A 19954-nucleotide genomic window follows, 5' to 3' on the forward strand; every position below is an offset into this window, starting at 1 on the left:
CCATCATATTTTTAAAACTTCCAATGAAAGGTAGCTGTTGCAGTAAGCAGGACAGATCAGGAATACCTCACTCATACATCATTTGCACTGAAATACTGGGACAATAAGTAATCATTAAGAGTCAAATAATGAATACAAACTTGGTTTTACACAATATATCCGATACATGCGTTGATGTATTTGAGCAAACAGCATTGACTTGACCAGCAAAACCCCCTAAAGGGAGACATAACCACACTTTCGGGACTTCCTTACATGTATTAAACTTTAATATGATGCGATTTTAACATAGTCGTTGATAAATTTGTAAAGTAGAGGATGTGAAGAACTGATATCTGCAAGAAAATTTGGTGAAATAAGTTAAATATCGACCGAAATTCGTTTTAGAAAAACGACTTTGAATTCCTTATGGGGTAGCACAGGTGCGTCGAAACGGCGGGAAATAAGATTGCTGGTTGTGACGTAGACGACCAATGAGAGGCCTCCGTTGGAACTTTGAACTTTATTTAGCTTTTGCAGCTTTAATATCAAACTAAGAATGTTTTTAACCACACCAACCGTTTTCTCGTGAAAATTTACATCGGAATGACTCATAACACTCCAAATCCCTCCTGAGTGCAACAGACCCATTGGGAGAGCTGGCGCCACTTTTAAGCATTTTCTATGTCCCGAATTCCGAGACTCCTGTGTGACGCCGGGTCACTTTTTCGATACATAATCGATTGTTTGCGATACACGGGTACCCGGCCATCTGATGACAACAACAACAACAACAACAGAGGAGATAGGAATTACCACGTATTCCACACCGCCATTTTGGATCGAAAATGTATCGAAAAAGCGACCCGAACTCGGCGCACACCGGGCTCAGAATTCGTCGAGCAGAACATGGCGCCAGCTCTCCCATTTACATTACGACTCTATGTACTCTATGATTCCACACCGCCATTTTGGATCGAAAATGTATCGAAAAAGCGACCCGAACTCGGCGCACACCGGGCTCGGAATTCGTCGAGCAGAACATGACGCCAGCTCTCCCATTTACATTACGACTCTATGTACTCTATGACTTCAAAACGTTCCGGGTCTCTAACACTGGTCGGCCATTCTAGAGGTGTAGTTCGTTGCCTACGGCACCTACGTCATCAATGTAAACAAGACGCTCGTTGAGGGTTATGTTGACGCTGTAAAAACGGACCATAATGTCCGATTTTTTTACTTAAATCAACTCTTTATGTAATTTCAAGCACTTTTTACAGAATGACTTTTTCCCTTAAATTACACCATTTCCAAGAAAATCGACAGGATAAAAACGTCGCTGTACCCAATGACGTCATCAAAGCTATAGATACTTTAGGAAAAATTCCAAGATGCAGATGCCCGAAATGCAAACACCTCCTTTTTTTTCTCTATGTTATTCAAGAGTATGATACATTAATGGATTCACTATGGCTTTATCCATCTGTTTGCAGCAAAATTTGCAAAAATCAATGACGATTGAATTGAAATCGTCAAAATCGTCGAGAAAACACAAGCAGTTCTTGATTTCTCCATAAGCCACTATGATGATATTGATAAGTGCCACTCTATAGTCCTTTCCCATGGCCTTTCCCTTTTCCTCACCTCAAGGCAAGGGCAACGGCATGCGGCAACGGTCTTTCTTTTTCGGCATAGAACAATAAGGTTACGTCTTTTATTATTTTATGTTTTCGGTGAGTGGAATCGCAGGCCGAAGGTTGATCGAACATTTTTATGTTCCTCTTCTAATTATTTAACATTTCATGTCGGTAGACCCTTGTAAAAAGTTCGCCTGTAAACTTCAGAGGTGCCTTGAAGGTAAGTTTACATACTTTACTTTAATTGGTTGAACCGCAGTTAATTAACTAGAGGTGGGCTATACAACTCGGTTTTGAAATTTGAAGGCTCAAGGAATTCCCAAAATTTGAAATAATGCACTAGGCATGTATTTCACCACTGTGAAGTCAAGTATTAAGAAAGTTAAGTGGTTAAGTAACCATTTTTCAAGGTGATTCGTGAAGCTCTCTGATGTGGTCAACTGGCAGGCGTTAAATCATATTGGTTAGGTCCTGAATCTTGGTAGATTTCAAATTTTTAGACCTGAAGAGGACGATAGCCTCTGGGAATGATTCAAAACAACCGTTTTCAAAGCATAAAACTGGCAAAATTCAGAAAAATAAAAGCAGTATACTGTTTGGAGAAAAACCTTGCGTTCAATTTAGAAATCAATGACTGTATTAAGTGCGAGGTTTTTTTCTTAACAGGATCCTACCTTCATTTGTCTCAATTTTGCCAATTTTTTGGTTTAGAATGATTGTTTTTGCGCATGTGCTGGGGCTCTTGACTTTATTTAGGCTAGAAATTCAAAATTTGTGGAGATTTTAGATGTAATCAATGCGACGTATAGCATGGCAGTTTGTCCACTTCCGAGAGCTTGACGTACCACCCTCAGATTGTGTCCTGCCTTTCGATGCCGTCGAAAACTTGAAATTGAAAACTCTTCCTCATGCGGCCATTTTTTCGAACCTTCAACAAAATTTACCTCTAACTCCGTATTTACATCAATTACATCTAGATAGGCGTTCCTCACAAATTTATTACATTTAATCTCGATCACTTTTTTTATCAAAGCTAATTTGAATCTTGCTGATTCTGTCAGTAGTCTCTGCTCTGGGTGTTTACCAGGAGTCCAGTCTTCAAAACCAAATGATTGTAATGATATGAAATGCAATTTTCCGCTTTGCTCCGTAGCGCTTTCTAAAAATTTTATTAAAAATTAACAATCTGCCTCATTTGCTCTCTCTTGTCTCGGAACACCCAAAATAATAACAGTTTTTTCCTCTGCTAATTTGTCTAGAAAGGAAATATCAAAGTTTTTTGGAAGCTCATGAAATTTATCTGATGCATTATTCGAGCCTCCCACGATTAAGACGACGTCACCAAGGGATTCATTGATTTGTTCCTGTCGAATTTTCCCTAAAATGTCTTCAAATCGAAATTTGTGATCCCCGGTGCTGGAAGTGTGACAGTTTTCTTTGCCAAAAACTTCGTAAATAGCAGATTTTATCGACTTCCCTGTTTAATCTGAAAAAAATGAGATATTTAACTTTGTTTGCTTTTTTGATACCTTGGGCTTTTCTTTTGTGTTAAATACTTCTATTTTCCCTATTTCTTTTTCTTCCTCCCGACCTAGACTTAACTCTGGCCGGGAAAAATCCCGTTTTTTGGATAATTATTCCCATTTTGATTGTTTTGGTTATCCAGAGGATGTGTTCTGCATTGGTAGCCCCAATGTCCCATCCTGAAACATCGATTACATTGATTTTTGTGAAGCTTGAATGCCTGATTCCCTGGAGGATAGTTAAAATTTGGTTGAACCTGCTGAGAAGGCTGTTGAAGGCTCTGAGGGGGGATTTGGAAACTCGGCGATTGGTACTGATCAATACCTAAATGGTGCCACAATTTTCTGAAATTTTCTGAAATAGATTCCAGTTTTTTCTCTATTCCATCAGATTGCCCCTTGATTAAATCCACTTTTGTGACTAAAATGCCCATTCCTACCTCCAGCTCTTTTACTCTAGCTTCAAGTTTTGCGTGGTCATTAAATTGCCCCCTGTGTATTTGATTATGATTAACTTCACTTATTTCATTCACTGTTTTACTGGTATAAAAATTGTATTCCTTCAGAATATGCTTTGCTCTCGTAACATTGGTTTTTAATGCCCGTGTCGAAAATAAAGGTGGAGTGGTTACAATCCAATGAAAACTTAATTCAAGAAGTTGGCTGCAAACTTAATTTAAGTCTAATTTTTTCAGCTATTTCCAAGATTCGTGTCATGCTTGAAACCAGGAATCTTGAATCGAGTATACATTATCTTGAATCAAGAAACAACTTCTTAGAATTAGCAGCCATGGTGGCTTGATTTAAGACTCAGCAGGTTTGACTCAAGATTTTTGTGCTGCTTAAATCAAGCTAGCAGGTGATCCAAGCTATAAGGTAGCTGCAAATAGGAATCTCGAATCTTGAATTTAGCAATAAATTGCTTGTTTTAAGATAAAAATTCTTGAATCAAACTGATTTTTTTTCAAGATTCCGAGACGGCTTGACCGTAGCAGACTTTTTTTTTCCAGTGAGTAACTTTAACCGTTAGACTACTGCGCTACTCATCAAGTCTCTCATCGACTAAAATCACTCCTCGAACCAAATGATCAGTTCTAAGGAGAAACAAAGGAGCGCAAAGAATTTGGTCATTTTTTTGGCTCTCCTCATTTTTGTCACACCTGATATTTCCTTTAACCCTCTATTGCATGCATACACATATATGTAATTTAACGTATTTTCTTTTTTTAAAAATTATGTACGAGCGCAACACTGTTTCTAAATGCATCTATGCAAGCCCAAGGGTATTTTCTATTGGATAAAAATGACGGAGCCCACTCCAATGTTACACAATTAGGTTAAAAAACGTGTTTTTTCCAGCAACTCCGGGCTGCGTAGATCGGCTCTGGCAACGCATTTCCGGCGCAGGATTTCGGTTGGTACGAGTGCTCGAATGACAATGAAAAAAATTGTGCATGTGCACGTCATACTTTTTTTAGGTGACAATAGGAAATATTAGATGCAAAATGGGTTTTTAATTAATTAATTTAAAACCGAATAACATATTTGTGATCTCGTGCAACTAACTCTGGCGGCGAAAATGACAAGTTACATAATATGTCATTCCATGCAACCGATTTTGGCCAATAAAAATGAATATACGGCTAATATTATTCACCTATAATTTGATTTATGCTGGCAAAAACAGTGTTCTCCTAATATTTTTAATCTCTGTTAAGACTAATGTTTTCTCATTTTTTTTTAATGAAATGTACTTACGCATGTTTTTCATGTTACATCTATTTTTAGGGTTTTTACCAAAGTTGAAGCCCCATTAAAATATCAATTCCTCTCTCCTTATCTATTCTGATAAGCTGTTTCATTAATTTTAATGTCCATTGACATCTCGACTCTAATGCTGTTGTTTCTATCAGTATATAATCTCTATAAGATTGAACACTGTAATTAAGATATCATCTTGAATATGCATATTTTATGTATAGATAGTTTTGTAAAATTATCTTAATAAAACCTTTAAAAGGAAAAAAAAGAAGAAAAAAATTACTATCCATGTTATTAAACAGTCTTCGATAATAATGGTTTTAAGACTTAGAAATACCTTCAAAAGGCTGCATAGTAAGTGTGCTCCAACGACAAGTTTTTGGCGCATTTAAGCTCTCAAAAGCAAATTCAGAGTCTCACCGATCGGCCACGCGGCCTTACCCTTATCTGCCGCAAAAGTGGTATCTCACAATCTACTCACCTTTAATTTTATCCGTATTTTTCAGTTTTACATGATAAAAGTACCAGAACAAGGTGATAGAACTTTTACGGTTCCCTAGCAGGATCGTTCGGCCAGTATTTTCACGTTAAATTTTCATTGCTTTCAGAGCCATTTATGGGGTTTGCCGATCGGTCGCATGAACTGGAAATCGTCTGCCGGGCTAAAACCAAGTTTACATGTACCCATACTATACGTATAGACGTATACACAATATAAAGGTTAGGGAAGAACGTTAGAGTACTTTTCAAGAGCCATAAAGTGGCTCTTTCTTTCGATTTTATAGCATCTAAGAGCCATTTTAGGGGTCTGCCGATCGGTTGCATGAACTGGAAATAGTCTACCAGGCTAAAACTAAGTTTATATGTGTCGCAGGCAATTAGTCAAATCAGGCATTTAGTCAAATGCCTAGGCAAATAGTCAAATTTTACCGAAAACCCACTTTGGCTATTCGCCTAGGCAGTTGATAAAGTGCCTAGGCATTTGATGAAGAGCCTAGGCATTTGACTAAATGCCGCACAGTGGAGTATTATACCCGAAAAGCTGGCGAAAAGTCCAAAAAAAAAATTTGGTAAAAGTTTGGTAAAACAGGTAAATAATGATTCTCTGATATCTACTGCATGACATTGTGACAACAGAATCCGCTTAATATTACTGGATGGTCGAGGAAAAAAGGGTAAACCCAGCGGTTTCGCGCGCATCTTAGCTCTAGTTCAGTATTGTTTACGTTCAGCTTTTCAATCAAAGTGTGTATGCAGTGACAGGTACAAGCTACATCTGCAGGCTTATTGGCAGCCATTATTCATGGTAAGTAGTCCCTTTTTACACGTATATTACTATAATTAGAAATTTGATTGTGTGGCATGTATATGCTGTTGCCAAATCGTTCAGTAAAATGCGCATTTTCCATGAAGATGCTTAAATAAGATAGTTTCTGAATATGTGCCGGGCTGTGTCGGGCTGAAAATGAAGGATTTTCGTAAACTAGAACCCAACCGCAAGATTTTCCCGCAAAAATTTTTTACCCATATTCACCCTTTGAATTTCTGCGAATTTTTGAAATTGAGCTTTGTTTTCAAGCAAAAATCACGTACTTCCGAATTTTGGATCCTATATGTTTTTCAGGTCAATAATGTGAGCCTCAGCATTAAATGGAAGTCTCATGACACTCCTGGAGTTCTTTGTATGTGATTCACATAGATTTGATATGCGACGTTGCCAAATTTACGTCAATTTTTATAGAGTGTGCCACTATATTACGCTGGAAAATTCGTAAACGAAGTAGTTTCTGAATATGTGCCGGGCTGTGTCGGGCTAAAAATGAAGGATTTTCGTAAACTAAAACCCAACCGCAAGAGTCTCCAGCAAAAATTTTTTACCCAAATTCACCCTTTGAATTTCTGCGAATTTTTGAAATTGAGCTTTGTTTTCAAGCAAAAATCACGTACTTCCGAATTTTGGATCCTATATATTTTTCAGGTCAATAATGTGAGCCTCAGCATTAAATGGAAGTCTTATGACACTTCTGGAGTGGGGAAGGGTTTCTGAAGGGTTCATAGTGTCAGGAAGGATCCATATTTAGTCTGAAAAGAGCCTAAATTACGGACAAATTTTTCAATGTAGTACAGTGGCACACTCTAAAAAGTTATGTAGAATTGGCAACGTCGCAAATCAAATCTGTGTGAATCACATACAAAGACATCCAGAAGTATCATAAGACTTCCATTTAATGCTGAGGCTCACATTATTGACCTGAGAAACATATAGGATCCAAAATTCGGAAGTACGTGATTTTTGCTTGAAAACAAAGCTCAATTTCAAAAATTCGCAGAAATTCAAAGGGTGAATTTGGGTAAAAAATTTTTGCTGGAGACTCTTGCGGTTGGGTTTTAGTTTACGAAAATCCTTCATTTTTAGCCCGACACAGCCCGGCACATATTCAGAAACTACTTCGTTTACGAATTTTCCAGCGTAATATAGTGGCACACTCTATAAAAATTGACGTAAATTTGGCAACGTCGCATATCAAATCTATGTGAATCACATACAAAGAACTCCAGGAGTGTCATGAGACTTCCATTTAATGCTGAGGCTCACATTATTGACCTGAAAAATATGTAGGATCCAAAATTCGGAAGTACGTGATTTTTGCTTGAAAACAAAGCTCAATTTCAAAAATTCGCAGAAATTCAAAGGGTGAATATGGGTAAAAAATTTTTGCGGGAAAATCTTGCGGTTGGGTTCTAGTTTACGAAAATCCTTCATTTTCAGCCCGACACAGCCCGGCACATATTCAGAAACTATCTTATTTAAGCATCTTCATGGAAAATGCGCATTTTACTGAACGATTTGGCAACAGCATATACATGCCACACAATCAAATTTCTAATTATAGTAATATACGTGTAAAAAGGGACTACTTACCATGAATAATGGCTGCCAATAAGCCTGCAGATGTAGCTTGTACCTGTCACTGCATACACACTTTGATTGAAAAGCTGAACGTAAACAATACTGAACTAGAGCTAAGATGCGCGCGAAACCGCTGGGTTTACCCTTTTTTCCTCGACCATCCAGTAATATTAAGCGGATTCTGTTGTCACAATGTCATGCAGTAGATATCAGAGAATCATTATTTACCTGTTTTACCAAACTTTTACCGAATTTTTTTTTTGGACTTTTCGCCAGCTTTTCGGGTATAATACTCCACTGTGTGCCGTATGGCCTTTAGGCAAATAGTGAAACTCGTTAAAAATCAGGCAAATAGTCAAATTGCTTGGCTTACAGGAACACTTCATAACACCTTGGCCGCCAAACATAGAGCCGGCTGCAACCGCCTCACGGATCGATATGAATTTTTCTCGCGGAATTTGTGAAAAGTCGAAATCAACACAGTCGATTCGTCGAAGGTCAGGTCTGGCGCACCAATTTTTTTATGATTCCACCAATAGTTCCGACTTGGTAAACTCCGTTACGAATATCTGTTACGAAACCTTGTACATTCTGATGATCAAGCGGCCCTCTATCGACTTTTGGGACGGCTAAAATAACTTTGTCTTCTATTTGTAAATCATCAAACAGTTTTTTACTTGATTCTGCCATGCCAGCTGCTGCATCTTTTTGCCTTTCATGAGTTTCAGAACGTGTCTGACGAATTACTATTTCATTCTGGCATAAGTTACAAAGGAAGGTAAGGGATGTTTGCCCGTCTTCGAGGGTAGTTTGCCCACATTGTGCATGGCAGACATTAGGACATGTCGATCACTGTTCAGTTTTACCACCTGTCTGACAGTTACAGCAAGGGACATCATTTATGTCATCTTCCAATCTAGCAGCTTTTTCTACAGGTGCATCCGATGGTTCCGGCTCATTTGAATCCCTAGAGCGTTTTCTTTCTTCATTCCCTTTGTTCTGCAAGTTTTCAAAATCTTCTTCAGTCGTTAATTTAGCAAGAATGGAGGATGGTATATTGGTGCTTCCAAGACCCATTTTCGGTTCCGAAACCAAACAGAGCCGTGTACGGTGATCGGTTCAAAATGCGATGGAAGCACCTCTAGCCCCGGTCCGTTCATTTGACTATGTGCCTGATCACCTCTCGGCATTTTGTCAAATGCTCAGGCATTTAATAAAATGCCTAGGCATTTAATCAAGCGCCTAGGCATTTAGTCAAATGCCTAGGCAAATAGTAAACTTCGTTAGTTTCTTACATTTCTTGACTATTTGCCTAGGCATTTGACTAAATGCCTGATTTGACTAATTGCCTGCGACATATGTACCTATACTATACATATACGTAATATAAAAGTTAAAAAAGAACATTAAAGCATTTTTCAGGATCCATAAAATGGCTCTTTCTTTCGATTTCATAGCATCTAAGTGTCATTTTTGGGGTCTGCCGATCAGCCGTATGAACTTGAATTCGTCTGCCGGGCTAATACATATAAAGTTTATATGTACCCAAACTATACGTGCGCACAATATAAAGGTTGGAAAACAACGTCAAAGCACTTTTCAGGAGCCTTAAAGAGGGCTCTCTCTTTCGATTTTTTTGCATAAGAGCCATATTTGGGGTCTGCCGATCAGCCGTATGAACTCGAATTCGTCTACCGGGCTAATACGAAGTTTATATGTACCTAAACTATACGTGCGTACAATACAGGGTGTACCGAAAGTCCGTCCCACCCCTGCTAACTTTTGAACGAATTGAGCTAGGGTAATGAAACTTTGGAAATGTTCCTATCTCAAAGGGGACCATCTTTTGGGGGGGGGGAGGGGTCAAAATTTTGGTCCCCCTCAGGGGGAGCGGGGGCTCCCCCCCCCCCAACTTTTTTTTTTCAAATGGCAACCCCTATCTTGTGATACCTCATTCGAAAGAGCATAAAAACTAAGAATTTCGGCGCAAACCGCAGATCAATATCTTAATTTTTGACCGAGTTACGATAGGTCAAAGGTCAAATTTGACCTATTTTCAAAAAATCATAACTCCGGTTCAAATTATCGTAAAGAAAAAAATAAAACGGGAAAATTTACCAAATTGTGTCCGCTTTTAAGTAAAAATTGCAGAAATCACTTCGTTTTAATTTTAAGGGGGGGCTCGGACCCCCAAATACGTCAATTCAAAGGTCATTCAATTTTCCCGCGAAATAAGCCAATTTCCCCTAGATTTGCCTCCACATCATCTCAGTAAGGTCAAAATCATTCAACATTACATTGGCAAGTCCCCAAATTTCGGGAAAAGTTAAAAAAACGAAATTTAAACGGTCAAATTTAATCACCTTAAATTTCGTTTTTTTTAAACTTTTCCCGAAATTTGGGGACTTGCCAACGTAATGTTGAACTGATTTTGACCTTACTGAGATGATGTGGAGGCAAATCTAGGGGAAATTGGCTTATTTCGCGGGAAAATTGAATGACCTTTGAATTGACGTATTTGGGGGTCCGAGCCCCCCCTTAAAATTAAAACGAAGTGATTTCTGCAATTTTTACTTAGAAGCGGACACAATTTGGTAAATTTTCCCGTTTTATTTTTTTCTTTACGATAATTTGAACCGGAGTTATGATTTTTTGAAAATAGGTCAAATTTGACCTTTGACCTATCGTAACTCGGTCAAAAATTAAGAAATGGATCTGCGGTTTGCGCCGAAATTCTTAGTTTTTTATGCTCTTTCGAATGAGGTATCACAAGATAGAGGTTGCCATTTGAAAAAAAAAGTTGGGGGGCCCCGCGCTCCCCCTGAGGGGGGCCCCGCGCTCCCTCTGAGGGGGGCCCCGCGCTCCCCCTGAGGGGGGACCAAAATTTTGACCCCCCCCCAAAAAGATGGTCCCCTTTGAGATAGGAACATTTCCAAAGTTTCATTACCCTGGCTCAATTCGTTCAAAAGTTAGCAGGGGTGGGACGTACTTTTGGTACACCCTGTATAAAGGTTAGGAAACAACGTCAAAGTACTTTTCAGGAGCCGAAAATTGGCTCTATCGTGCGATTTCATCGCCCGCTTTTTTCCATTTTTCGGGGGGCGCAGCGGCCAGAGGAACCATTTTTGAAGTCTGATATTGCCCAATCCGTTACTAGGGAGGTCAGAACTATGTCTCCACAAAGTTTCAAGCGTGACGGAGTAGTGGCGCCAAAAATGCAGCTGGCTCTTAGACTACAGATCTTTGTTTTCAAATTCCTCCACCAGTTTATCTTTAACTTCTTTAAATGTCGCAAATCCTTCAAAAACCTCCTCATCATTATCATAGAAAGCTTTAGCTCTCCCAGTCAAAAATTTTCTGATGTTTTCGCGCTGGTATAGATCATTCTCGCCTTTTGTATACCTCTCGTAGTCTCGTAAAAAACTTATTATGCTTATCGAACCATCACCAGAAAATTTTTGGGGAGCATCCTCAAATGCCTTCAAGAATTTTTTAAAATCACCAGTGCCATATTATTTTCCGTGTTTTCATAGATGTGCAAGTTCTTAGCTGTATTTGGGTCTTTAACCGTGCCCTTAGAAAAATTACTAACTGAACTAGATTCTCGCGAAGGTTCTGGCTCTTCGTACTAATTGACTAGCAGGTCCTCTTGTTCACCTGTAAAATTGTTCCAAAATGGAGTAAAGTCGTCTATGCTCGCTGTCCCCGCAGGAGTTGAAGCATAATTCGGGGACTCCTTTGTGTCGTAACTCTGAATTGGTGATTCGTAATAATGCTCTGAATTTTCTCCACATTTATCTTAAATTTCCTGATTTTCGAATTTCTTACGCTCTAGCTCCGCTAAGATCTTTCGATTATCTTCCACCCGCAAATCGTTATTGTAACTGTAACCTCTTTTTGCTAGTTCTAATCTTAAGGCTGCAGAATTTGCGCTGTTAATATTTTTTATTCTACCTTTTTCGTCGATGTCCCTCTCTGTAGGGGTCTCTTTCTCGTTATGATGTTTTTCGCGAAATATCGCTAGTGCATCGATATCTATTTGATCTAATTGCCTAGCATACTCCCTCATTTGTATTATCGAATAATTTTTCCCTTTTTTGGAAACGGAGGGGAACTTGACTCTTAGGGTTTTCAGCACGTTTTCTGCTTTTACCTTTACACTTCCCTCTGTAGTCGTGGAGAAGTTAATGAACATGAGCGACACTCAATAACACACAAAAATAAAATAAGCAAATGAAGAGAAGGAAGGGGAAAAAAAGTACAAGAAAAAGAGAAAAAATGTTCACTCACCTCATGTCCTCGAGTTGTTGAGGTGAGGACCGGAAAAAAAAACTTCACTTGAATATACTTATACACCGAAATACACTTAAATTAACTTCTGCCGGGCTTATGAAAAACTGAAATACACTTAAACTAACTCCTGCCGGGCTTATGAAAAACTGAAAAACTTAAATTAACTTCTGCCGGGCTTATGGAAAACTGACATACACTTAAACTAACTCCTGCCGGGCTTATGAAAAACTGAAAAACTTAAATTAACTTCTGCCGGGCTTATGGAAAACTGACATACACTTAAACTAACTTCTGCCGGGCTTACGAAAAACCGAAGATAAAAAAAAATGACTCAATGGAGTAGGGCTCGCGGTACCGGATCGTTTAATTTAAAAAGACTTGCTTTTTACCCGGCGCATCTACCATGTAAAGGTGTAGGGGATGGGGAAATAGCCCAACTCACGATGACGTCTAGAATGCCCTAAGGTGGCGATCACCGGCAAGTACGCATGTACGCAACTGACCACTCCTTGGCCGCTTGGCCGCCGCTATATAGCGGTGCCCAAAAGCTCTAACCCTGACGCGGCGCGCGCCAACCAAAGCACCTGCCTGCGATCACCTCGGAAATACGCGATCTCTCACGTATGTCCGAGGTGCTCCTAACAGAGGCGTACTCTCAAGCTAGAGTGCGTCTCTGCTACAGTAAGTGCATCGCGAAGCGAAGAACCGGGGGTCCAGGGGCACTCCCAGGCTTGGCGTGTCAGCTTGCAAAGCGAGCTAATCACGGCTAATGTAGTTTTAGTCGAAATAACCTCTGAAAAGTATTCGTTTCATTTCCAGTCAATAATTTTCAAGAATCATCCTGCCAATCTGTGCTTGAATCACTGGAAGATTGTTGTGAAAAGTTCAGACAAGTATCACCGATTGTCTGTTCTGGCATTAAAGCTAAGGAAGATAAAGGAGAAAAATTACCTAGTGTGAGTATCTGTCTATCCTTTGAATTATACCAGCAGCCTAACAACACGAAAGAGGTAATTTCAAACCCTTTTAAACGATCAATATTCTTGATAAGATATTAATTACTTAATGGGATATACTGTAATGGTTACAAGAGTCACTGATGTGCTGTTGATAGGGGATATCATGGTGGTGACACATGTTGCTGTGGTGGTTACTCAGGATTTCATGGTAAAGGGGCGTAAAAAATTCCAATACACTGACTGCGATCCAACGTTTTTGCCGCATGCTGTATCACTGAATTGCCTCGAAGTCAAACGTTTCATTTAAAAGCAAAAAGCCTAACTTCCCGGTAAAATAGGCGATTTGTCCTAATCAAAGTATTGAGCAAAAAGGAAGAGAGAGGGGGAGAAAAAAACATGTATTTTTTCAATCTGCACCAGAATTGCCTTGATTTTGTTGCACTCAGAGTTTAGCACTCCTCAGATAGCAAGATCAGGTATTTTCTGCATCCCTATACTATAGTCGTAAGCATGGAACTCCATACACGGTGGGCTTGAACTCACTTTAAATGCGACTTGAATGTACATCAAAAATTCAAGTTGGAGGTCGTAGTGGGGTACTCCCTGATGGGTTTTGGGGCAATTTCGAAATAGGTTGTCTGAGCTCCTCGAAAAATAATCGCATTTTTGTGGTTTTTTAGGGGTAAAATAGCAAAATTGACCTTGAGGCGACAAATTAAACCCCCTCTCCCTCATCCTTGCCCTGATCGATCTGAATTTTTAATATGTTTTCACCTGGTATAAGATGTGACTTTTCTGAAATTTTCATGCTCATACACAATTTTTTGCCTCCGCGGCAGCGTTGCCAAGTTGCGGACTCCAAAATGTTGAATTTGATGATAAAATGAAGGTTTCGAAGTGAGATTTCCATTCAATTTCAAAAATTCAAATCGCAGGATGTAGTAGGGTACTGCCTGATGGGGTTTTGGCCAATTTCGAAATATAGTGTTTGAGATTTTTGAAAAATAATCGCATTTTTGTGGTTTTGTAAGGGTAAAATAGCACACTGGACACGGGGCGGCAAATTAAACCTCTTCTCTCTCATCCTTGCCGTGACCGATCTGAACATTTAGTATGTATTAACCTGGTATAAGATGTGACTTTTCTGAAATTTTCATGCCCATTCAAAATCTTTTGCCCCCGCGGCAGCGTTGCCAAGTTGTGGACTCAAAAAGATCGAATTAGATGATAAAATGAAGGTTTCGAGGTGTGATTTCCTTCAAAATTTCACGAAAAATGTGCAATCTGAGAGTTTTTGACAAGGAAAAGCATATTTGAACAATTTAGAGTTGCAGCGTTTCCAGCTTCACGATTTAAAATTCGTCAAAATGATCCGAATTGCGTTGCAACCTCAAGGTCTGGATTTTTATTTCGTTCAGAATTGGTCATTACGGTTCTTCTGTACTCTATGCATTTAGGTACCATGAAAATTATGCCATTACTCACTTGATGGGTGCAGCTAACTCAACAAGAGAGGCGGGATAAAGCGAAGATTCGGGGAAAAGCGAGCGGTTTGGGTTGACAGAAAGTTCTTAAATCTACTCCATCAACAGAAAGTAGAATTTTTGAACATCTTCCTCCACCCTCAAACCTTACCCCTGCTGCTGTCATACTTTGAACATTCTATCTAAAATCTTGCCTTCCCCCAATTTTTTCCCAAAAACATGAACAATTAAAACATAAATAAAATTAGTGGAAAACGACGATTCAAAAAAGTTTGAAAGTCCCCGAATTCGACCTCCACTCACAGCGTATTGGATAGTTCGAATCCAGAAAATTACCCCCAACAACTTAAAGAATCAAAATTTGCAAAAAATCACAATTATTTTGAGTTCTATTGACATAAATTCCTTCATAACAAAAGTAGACTAGACAACGAAATGAAAGATGTTTTGTAAATTTTGTGTCATGTAAGAAGAACTATCTGTAAACCCGAACCGCTCGCTTTTCCCCGAATCTTCGCTTTATCCGGCCTCTCTTGTTGAGTTAGCTCCACCCATCAAGTGAGTAATGGCATAATTTTCATGGTACCTAAATGCATAGAGTACAGAAGAACCGTAATGACCAATTCTGAACGAAATAAAAATCCAGACCTTGAGGTTGCAACGCAATTCGGATCATTTTGACGAATTTTAAATCGTGAAGCTGGCAACGCTGCAACTCTAAATTGTTCAAATATGCTTTTCCTTATCAAAAACTCTCAGATTGCACATTTTTCGTGAAATTTTGAAGGAAATCACACCTCGAAACCTTCATTTTATCATCTAATTCGATCTTTTTGAGTCCACAACTTGGCAACGCTGCCGCGGGGGCAAAAAATTTTGAATGGGCATGAAAATTTCAGAAAAGTCACATCTTACACCAGGTTAATACATACTAAATGTTCAGATCGGTCACGGCAAGGATGAGAGAGAAGAGGTTTAATTTGCCGCCCCGTGTCCAGTGTGCTATTTTACCCTTACAAAACCACAAAAATGCGATTATTTTTCAAAAATCCCAAACACTATATTTCGAAATTGGCCAAAACCCCATCAGGCAGTACCCTACTACATCCTGCGATTTGAATTTTTGAAATTGAATGGAAATCTCACTTCGAAACAGATCGATCAGGGCAAGGATGAGGGAGAGGGGGTTCAATTTGTCGCCTCAAGGTCAATTTTGCTATTTTACCCCTAAAAAACCACAAAAATGCGATTATTTTTCGAGGAGCTCCAACAACCTATTTCGAAATAGCCCCAAAACCCATCAGGGAGTACCCCACTACAACCTCCAACTTGAATTTTTGATGTACATTCAAGTCGCATTTAAAGTGAGTTCAAGCGCACCGTGCGTGGGGCGGGGGGACGCTGATCTGGACAGTATAGTACTGAGGTCTGCACAAGAGTCCAGACCCGTGGGGTTCCATGCAATGCAACCTATTGGAACACCATGAAGCATTAGAGAGCACCATAAGGAGGAATATGTAAGTTCCGTCGAAGTTGGCCGAGAATTAAATACTCCTTCGCTGCACCGTTGTGATTTTTCAAGGTTTTTGATTGTAGAATCTGTACGGTGCCCTGATTGTTTTGTAAAAATTCTGTTTTAGTATTGTTCTGCATATTTTCTGGAAAATTAAGTATCAATCAATTCAATTATTTGAACCGTCAATTCGAATAACATGAATCTCACCCAGAAGGAGTATCGTAGGTAGGGTGTCTCTTATTTATGAAAATTGAGAAAAGGTGAAGTGCAGTCGGCTCAAAGTATGCTGCCATATGAGAGATAATTTGGGAAAAAGTCGGACAAATATCTGGATGCCAAGTTCATAAGAAAATCTCACCAACAGAGGTGCAAATTGTTCTATGCCTCCGAAATTTTCTGCATCACGCTAGGTTTTTGCAAGAGGGTCAACACAACGCGCTGATCAAAATTGTATTGAATTTATTCTTAATTTTAGAATGTTTGCCAAAGTCACAGTATTCCACAAGGATTGAAAATCTGAAAAATCTAAAATAAAACAAGTATCCCTCAGCTTCCGCGCAATTTGCACCCTTGCTCACAATCTTCAGAGGATAGCTTAAATACGTTACAAACATTACTTACACTGATGTTGGGCTGACTATTTATTATACGTACGATATGGTGAATCAGAGCAGTACTTACCAGATTTTATTGAGCGAAGTTGTTACTTAAGGGAAATTCATAAACTGCTGCCAAGGATTCACAAACTCTGACCTGACATAAATTTCCTCCAGATACATGAGATACAGTCAGATGTTTAGAATTCTGGACATTCCGTTGTTGTTTACATACAAATAAATTGACTTGCCAATACAACCGTTTTAAATTACATAACTTCTCAATAAAACATATCAACAGTTGTGATAAGGTTCTCGACAGCACTCAGATAGCAGCGATAGCTAAGGGATCCCTACCCGGCAGCAAAATATGGAGGTTAAGAGATTGAGATTTTACTTCACATGGTGCTAATGTTGTCAAGACAATATTACACTCCATTCACAGTCAATGAACATTTAGATACATTAAATTATCCAGTAAGGAAGTTTCAGGCTCAGAAACTCGGCAACTCACATTCTCACTGCAAGAGGTGGAACCATCGAAACTACCACAAAAAGGTTTGGTTGAAGGGGTGAATCACTAATATTGAGAGTAATAAGTCATTTTGGGACATTTTTGAAGAGTTTTGACTGGAAAAATCGGAAAAGGAGGGGTATCGATAAGGGCCGATTTTGGCCCCACTTCAAAAAATCATCTGAACCCATATTTTAAGTACCCTAGGGTAGGTGCATTCTGGCGCAAAATATTTTTGCGATTGTGCATCGTTTTCCTGCCAAAACAGCCGACTCAATTTTTCGGCTGAAAAATGGTTTTAATTTTATGACGAGCCCAAAAAAGCTTTGTTTCATGAGTACGGGAGGTTCATATCAGTAATTTTTTACGTACTTTTCAATGGAACAGGCGAAAATTGTCTAAACCCACTTTTAAGGGGTCATTCTAGACATTTTCAACGATTTTTGGGGTTTTTTGGCAATTTTTCACCTATAACTAGAAAACTGATGGTTATACAACAAAAACGATTGCAGATTCAAAAAGAGCGTAAAAAATCCGTTAGAAATCATTGGTTAGACATTTTCTCAGCTTAAACTGTCAACACGAAAAACAGCTCTAAACTTGAGAAAACCGAAAAAACTGCATTTTCCACGATTATTAGTCTTCATTTACACCCAGCACAATTTTGCCACATCACCAAAATTTAACAGATTAAAGTTACATACCGGTACATGAAACACGCCAAAAATTACGGTGCGGAAAAATTGTGCTCATACTTAAAAATGGACTTTTGTTGGATGGAACCATCCTTGAATAAAATATGAAAATTCTCTACCTCTCCGGGAAGATTCGCCAATCATTCATGGGATACCGGTATCCGGGTAATTTTTTGCGTACTTTCGATTGGAACGAGTGAAAATGGTGAAAAATCATGTTAAGTGGGCCATTCAGAGAATTTTTCAAGATTCTAGGGGGGTTTTGGGGTTTTTCTGTGGGGGGGGGGTAGGGGTTTTTTGGGGGGCTTGGGGAGCATTTTTTGTTTGTAATACACCAAAAAAATAAAAAATTCAGAAAGAATGCGAAAAATTCGATAGGATTCGATACTTGACACTCTCTCTCAGCTTGGACTGTCCACACGAAAAACGGTCTCAAACTCGAGAAACTGGAAAAAACGGCCTTTTCTCCAGCTCTCCAGTCACAATTTACATCAATAGCTTAACAAAAGGTTTTTTCGTTTTTTTTTTTTTCGTAAAACCCCCTCTAATGGAGATATATTTTTAAATTTTTTTTAATTATAATTATTCATTCATTTATTCCTTTCATTATTAAACAAGTCACTTCATTCTGAACAATCATATACAAACTGTATACTTAGTACTAAAATACATGGCATTACAGTTAAAAAATTAAATAAGGGCCTTATATCTGCCTTCTGCATACACATCCGAACCACCCTCTGGTATTTCTTCAATAAAACCTAGTGGAGTTATTGACCGTTAAAAAAAAATTCCGTTTTACCGTACGTCCTGACCAACTTTATTTGCGACGTGCGGTAATACGGTATTTTTTTTTACGGTCAATAACTCCATTAAGAGGGGTTTTACGAAAAAAAAAAACGAAAATACCATTTGTTAAGCTATTGATGAGCACTTTACGAAACCACAATTTTTTTCGGTTCCGACAATTACCTAGGACAGCCACTGTGACGTCATATCTGAACACGTGCGGTATTTTATTCAAAAATTGAACTCCCCGAAACTCGAGAACCACGCATCGTAGAGGATTTTGGTACGGGACTTTTCTGCTTGGTTTGAGCCAGGGAACAACCCCTGGAAGTTTGTCGTCACTTAGTTGTTACACCTTGTATACTGCTTAACGATCTAACCTGTTAAGTGACCAGGGTGTAAATTATGACTGGGGAGCTGGAGAAAAGGCCGTTTTTTCCAGTTTCTCGAGTTTGAGACCGTTTTTCGTGTGGACAGTCCAAGCTGAGAGAGAGTGTCAAGTATCGAATCCTATCGAATTTTTCGCATTCTTTCTGAATTTTTTATTTTTTTGGTGTATTACAAACAAAAAATGCTCCCCAAGCCCCCCAAAAAACCCTCCCCCCCCCCCAAAAACCCCTACCCCCCCCCCCCACAGAAAAACCTACTCCTAGTTTTTTTTTTTTTTTTTTTTTTTTTAAAAAAAAAAAAAACTGACAAAAACCACTGAATCATGAAGATACTATTTAAGTATTGTGAAAGCTAAAGAGAATTGCCTGACGTGAAGTCAGGCAGGAGTCTTTCACTTTTCATTACTCTTTTCCTGTTTTGTTTTGTTTTTTTCCAGACCGATGGTTTCAGGAGGCAGAAATGACCAAGCAGAAAATTAGAATTTACAAACCGCCACCTAAATTTGATCCTCTGGGTCATCTGCCCTGGTATAGCCGATTTTATCATAGGAATAGCTCTAGCATATTAATTCTCACATCTTTAGCTTGCACGCTGTATGTATTTGAGAAGTTTATCATTGATTTGCGGAATGCACCAAACGCACCGACTGATCTTTGGAAAATCTCAAATGATGAAGTCTCCATTGCCAGAAGAAGATTACAAGCGCAACGAGTGAGACAACTTGAATTGTAAGTTTTGATCTAGATGGTCATATAATATTTTTCCAAAATCATACACAATCAAATCATCCATTCATTCATTAAAGCCGAAAGTTTTAATTTATTATTCCTACCTCACAATGTGAAAATTATAAGAAGAGGCATACACTCACATCCCAATAAACTTCCTGATGTATAAAAGAAATGCA

General features: G+C 38.8%; 1 protein-coding gene across 3 annotated transcripts in view; it reads left to right on the forward strand.

The window, feature by feature from the left end:
* Positions 1–1488: 1488 nt before the first annotated feature.
* The window catches only part of LOC109031661 (uncharacterized), a 40222-nt gene continuing 21756 nt past the window's right edge, over positions 1489–19954 (forward strand). The window contains exons 1-3 of one of the 3 annotated variants that reach the window (XR_002008824.2): positions 1489–1836; positions 12924–13114; positions 19484–19775. Coding sequence is in view for 1 of the 3 variants with exons in the window: in XM_019043304.2 (XP_018898849.1) it covers positions 1782–1836; positions 19484–19775 (347 nt within the window). In the remaining 2 variants the exon portion in view is untranslated. The remainder of the gene's footprint in view (positions 1837–12923; positions 13115–19483; positions 19776–19954) is intronic. The other 2 variants (XR_002008825.2, XM_019043304.2) reach the window with 2 other exon arrangements.

Source organism: Bemisia tabaci, chromosome 1 (genome assembly GCF_918797505.1).
Source record: "Bemisia tabaci chromosome 1, PGI_BMITA_v3".
In the NCBI taxonomy this organism is placed as follows: Eukaryota; Metazoa; Arthropoda; class Insecta; order Hemiptera; family Aleyrodidae; genus Bemisia; species Bemisia tabaci.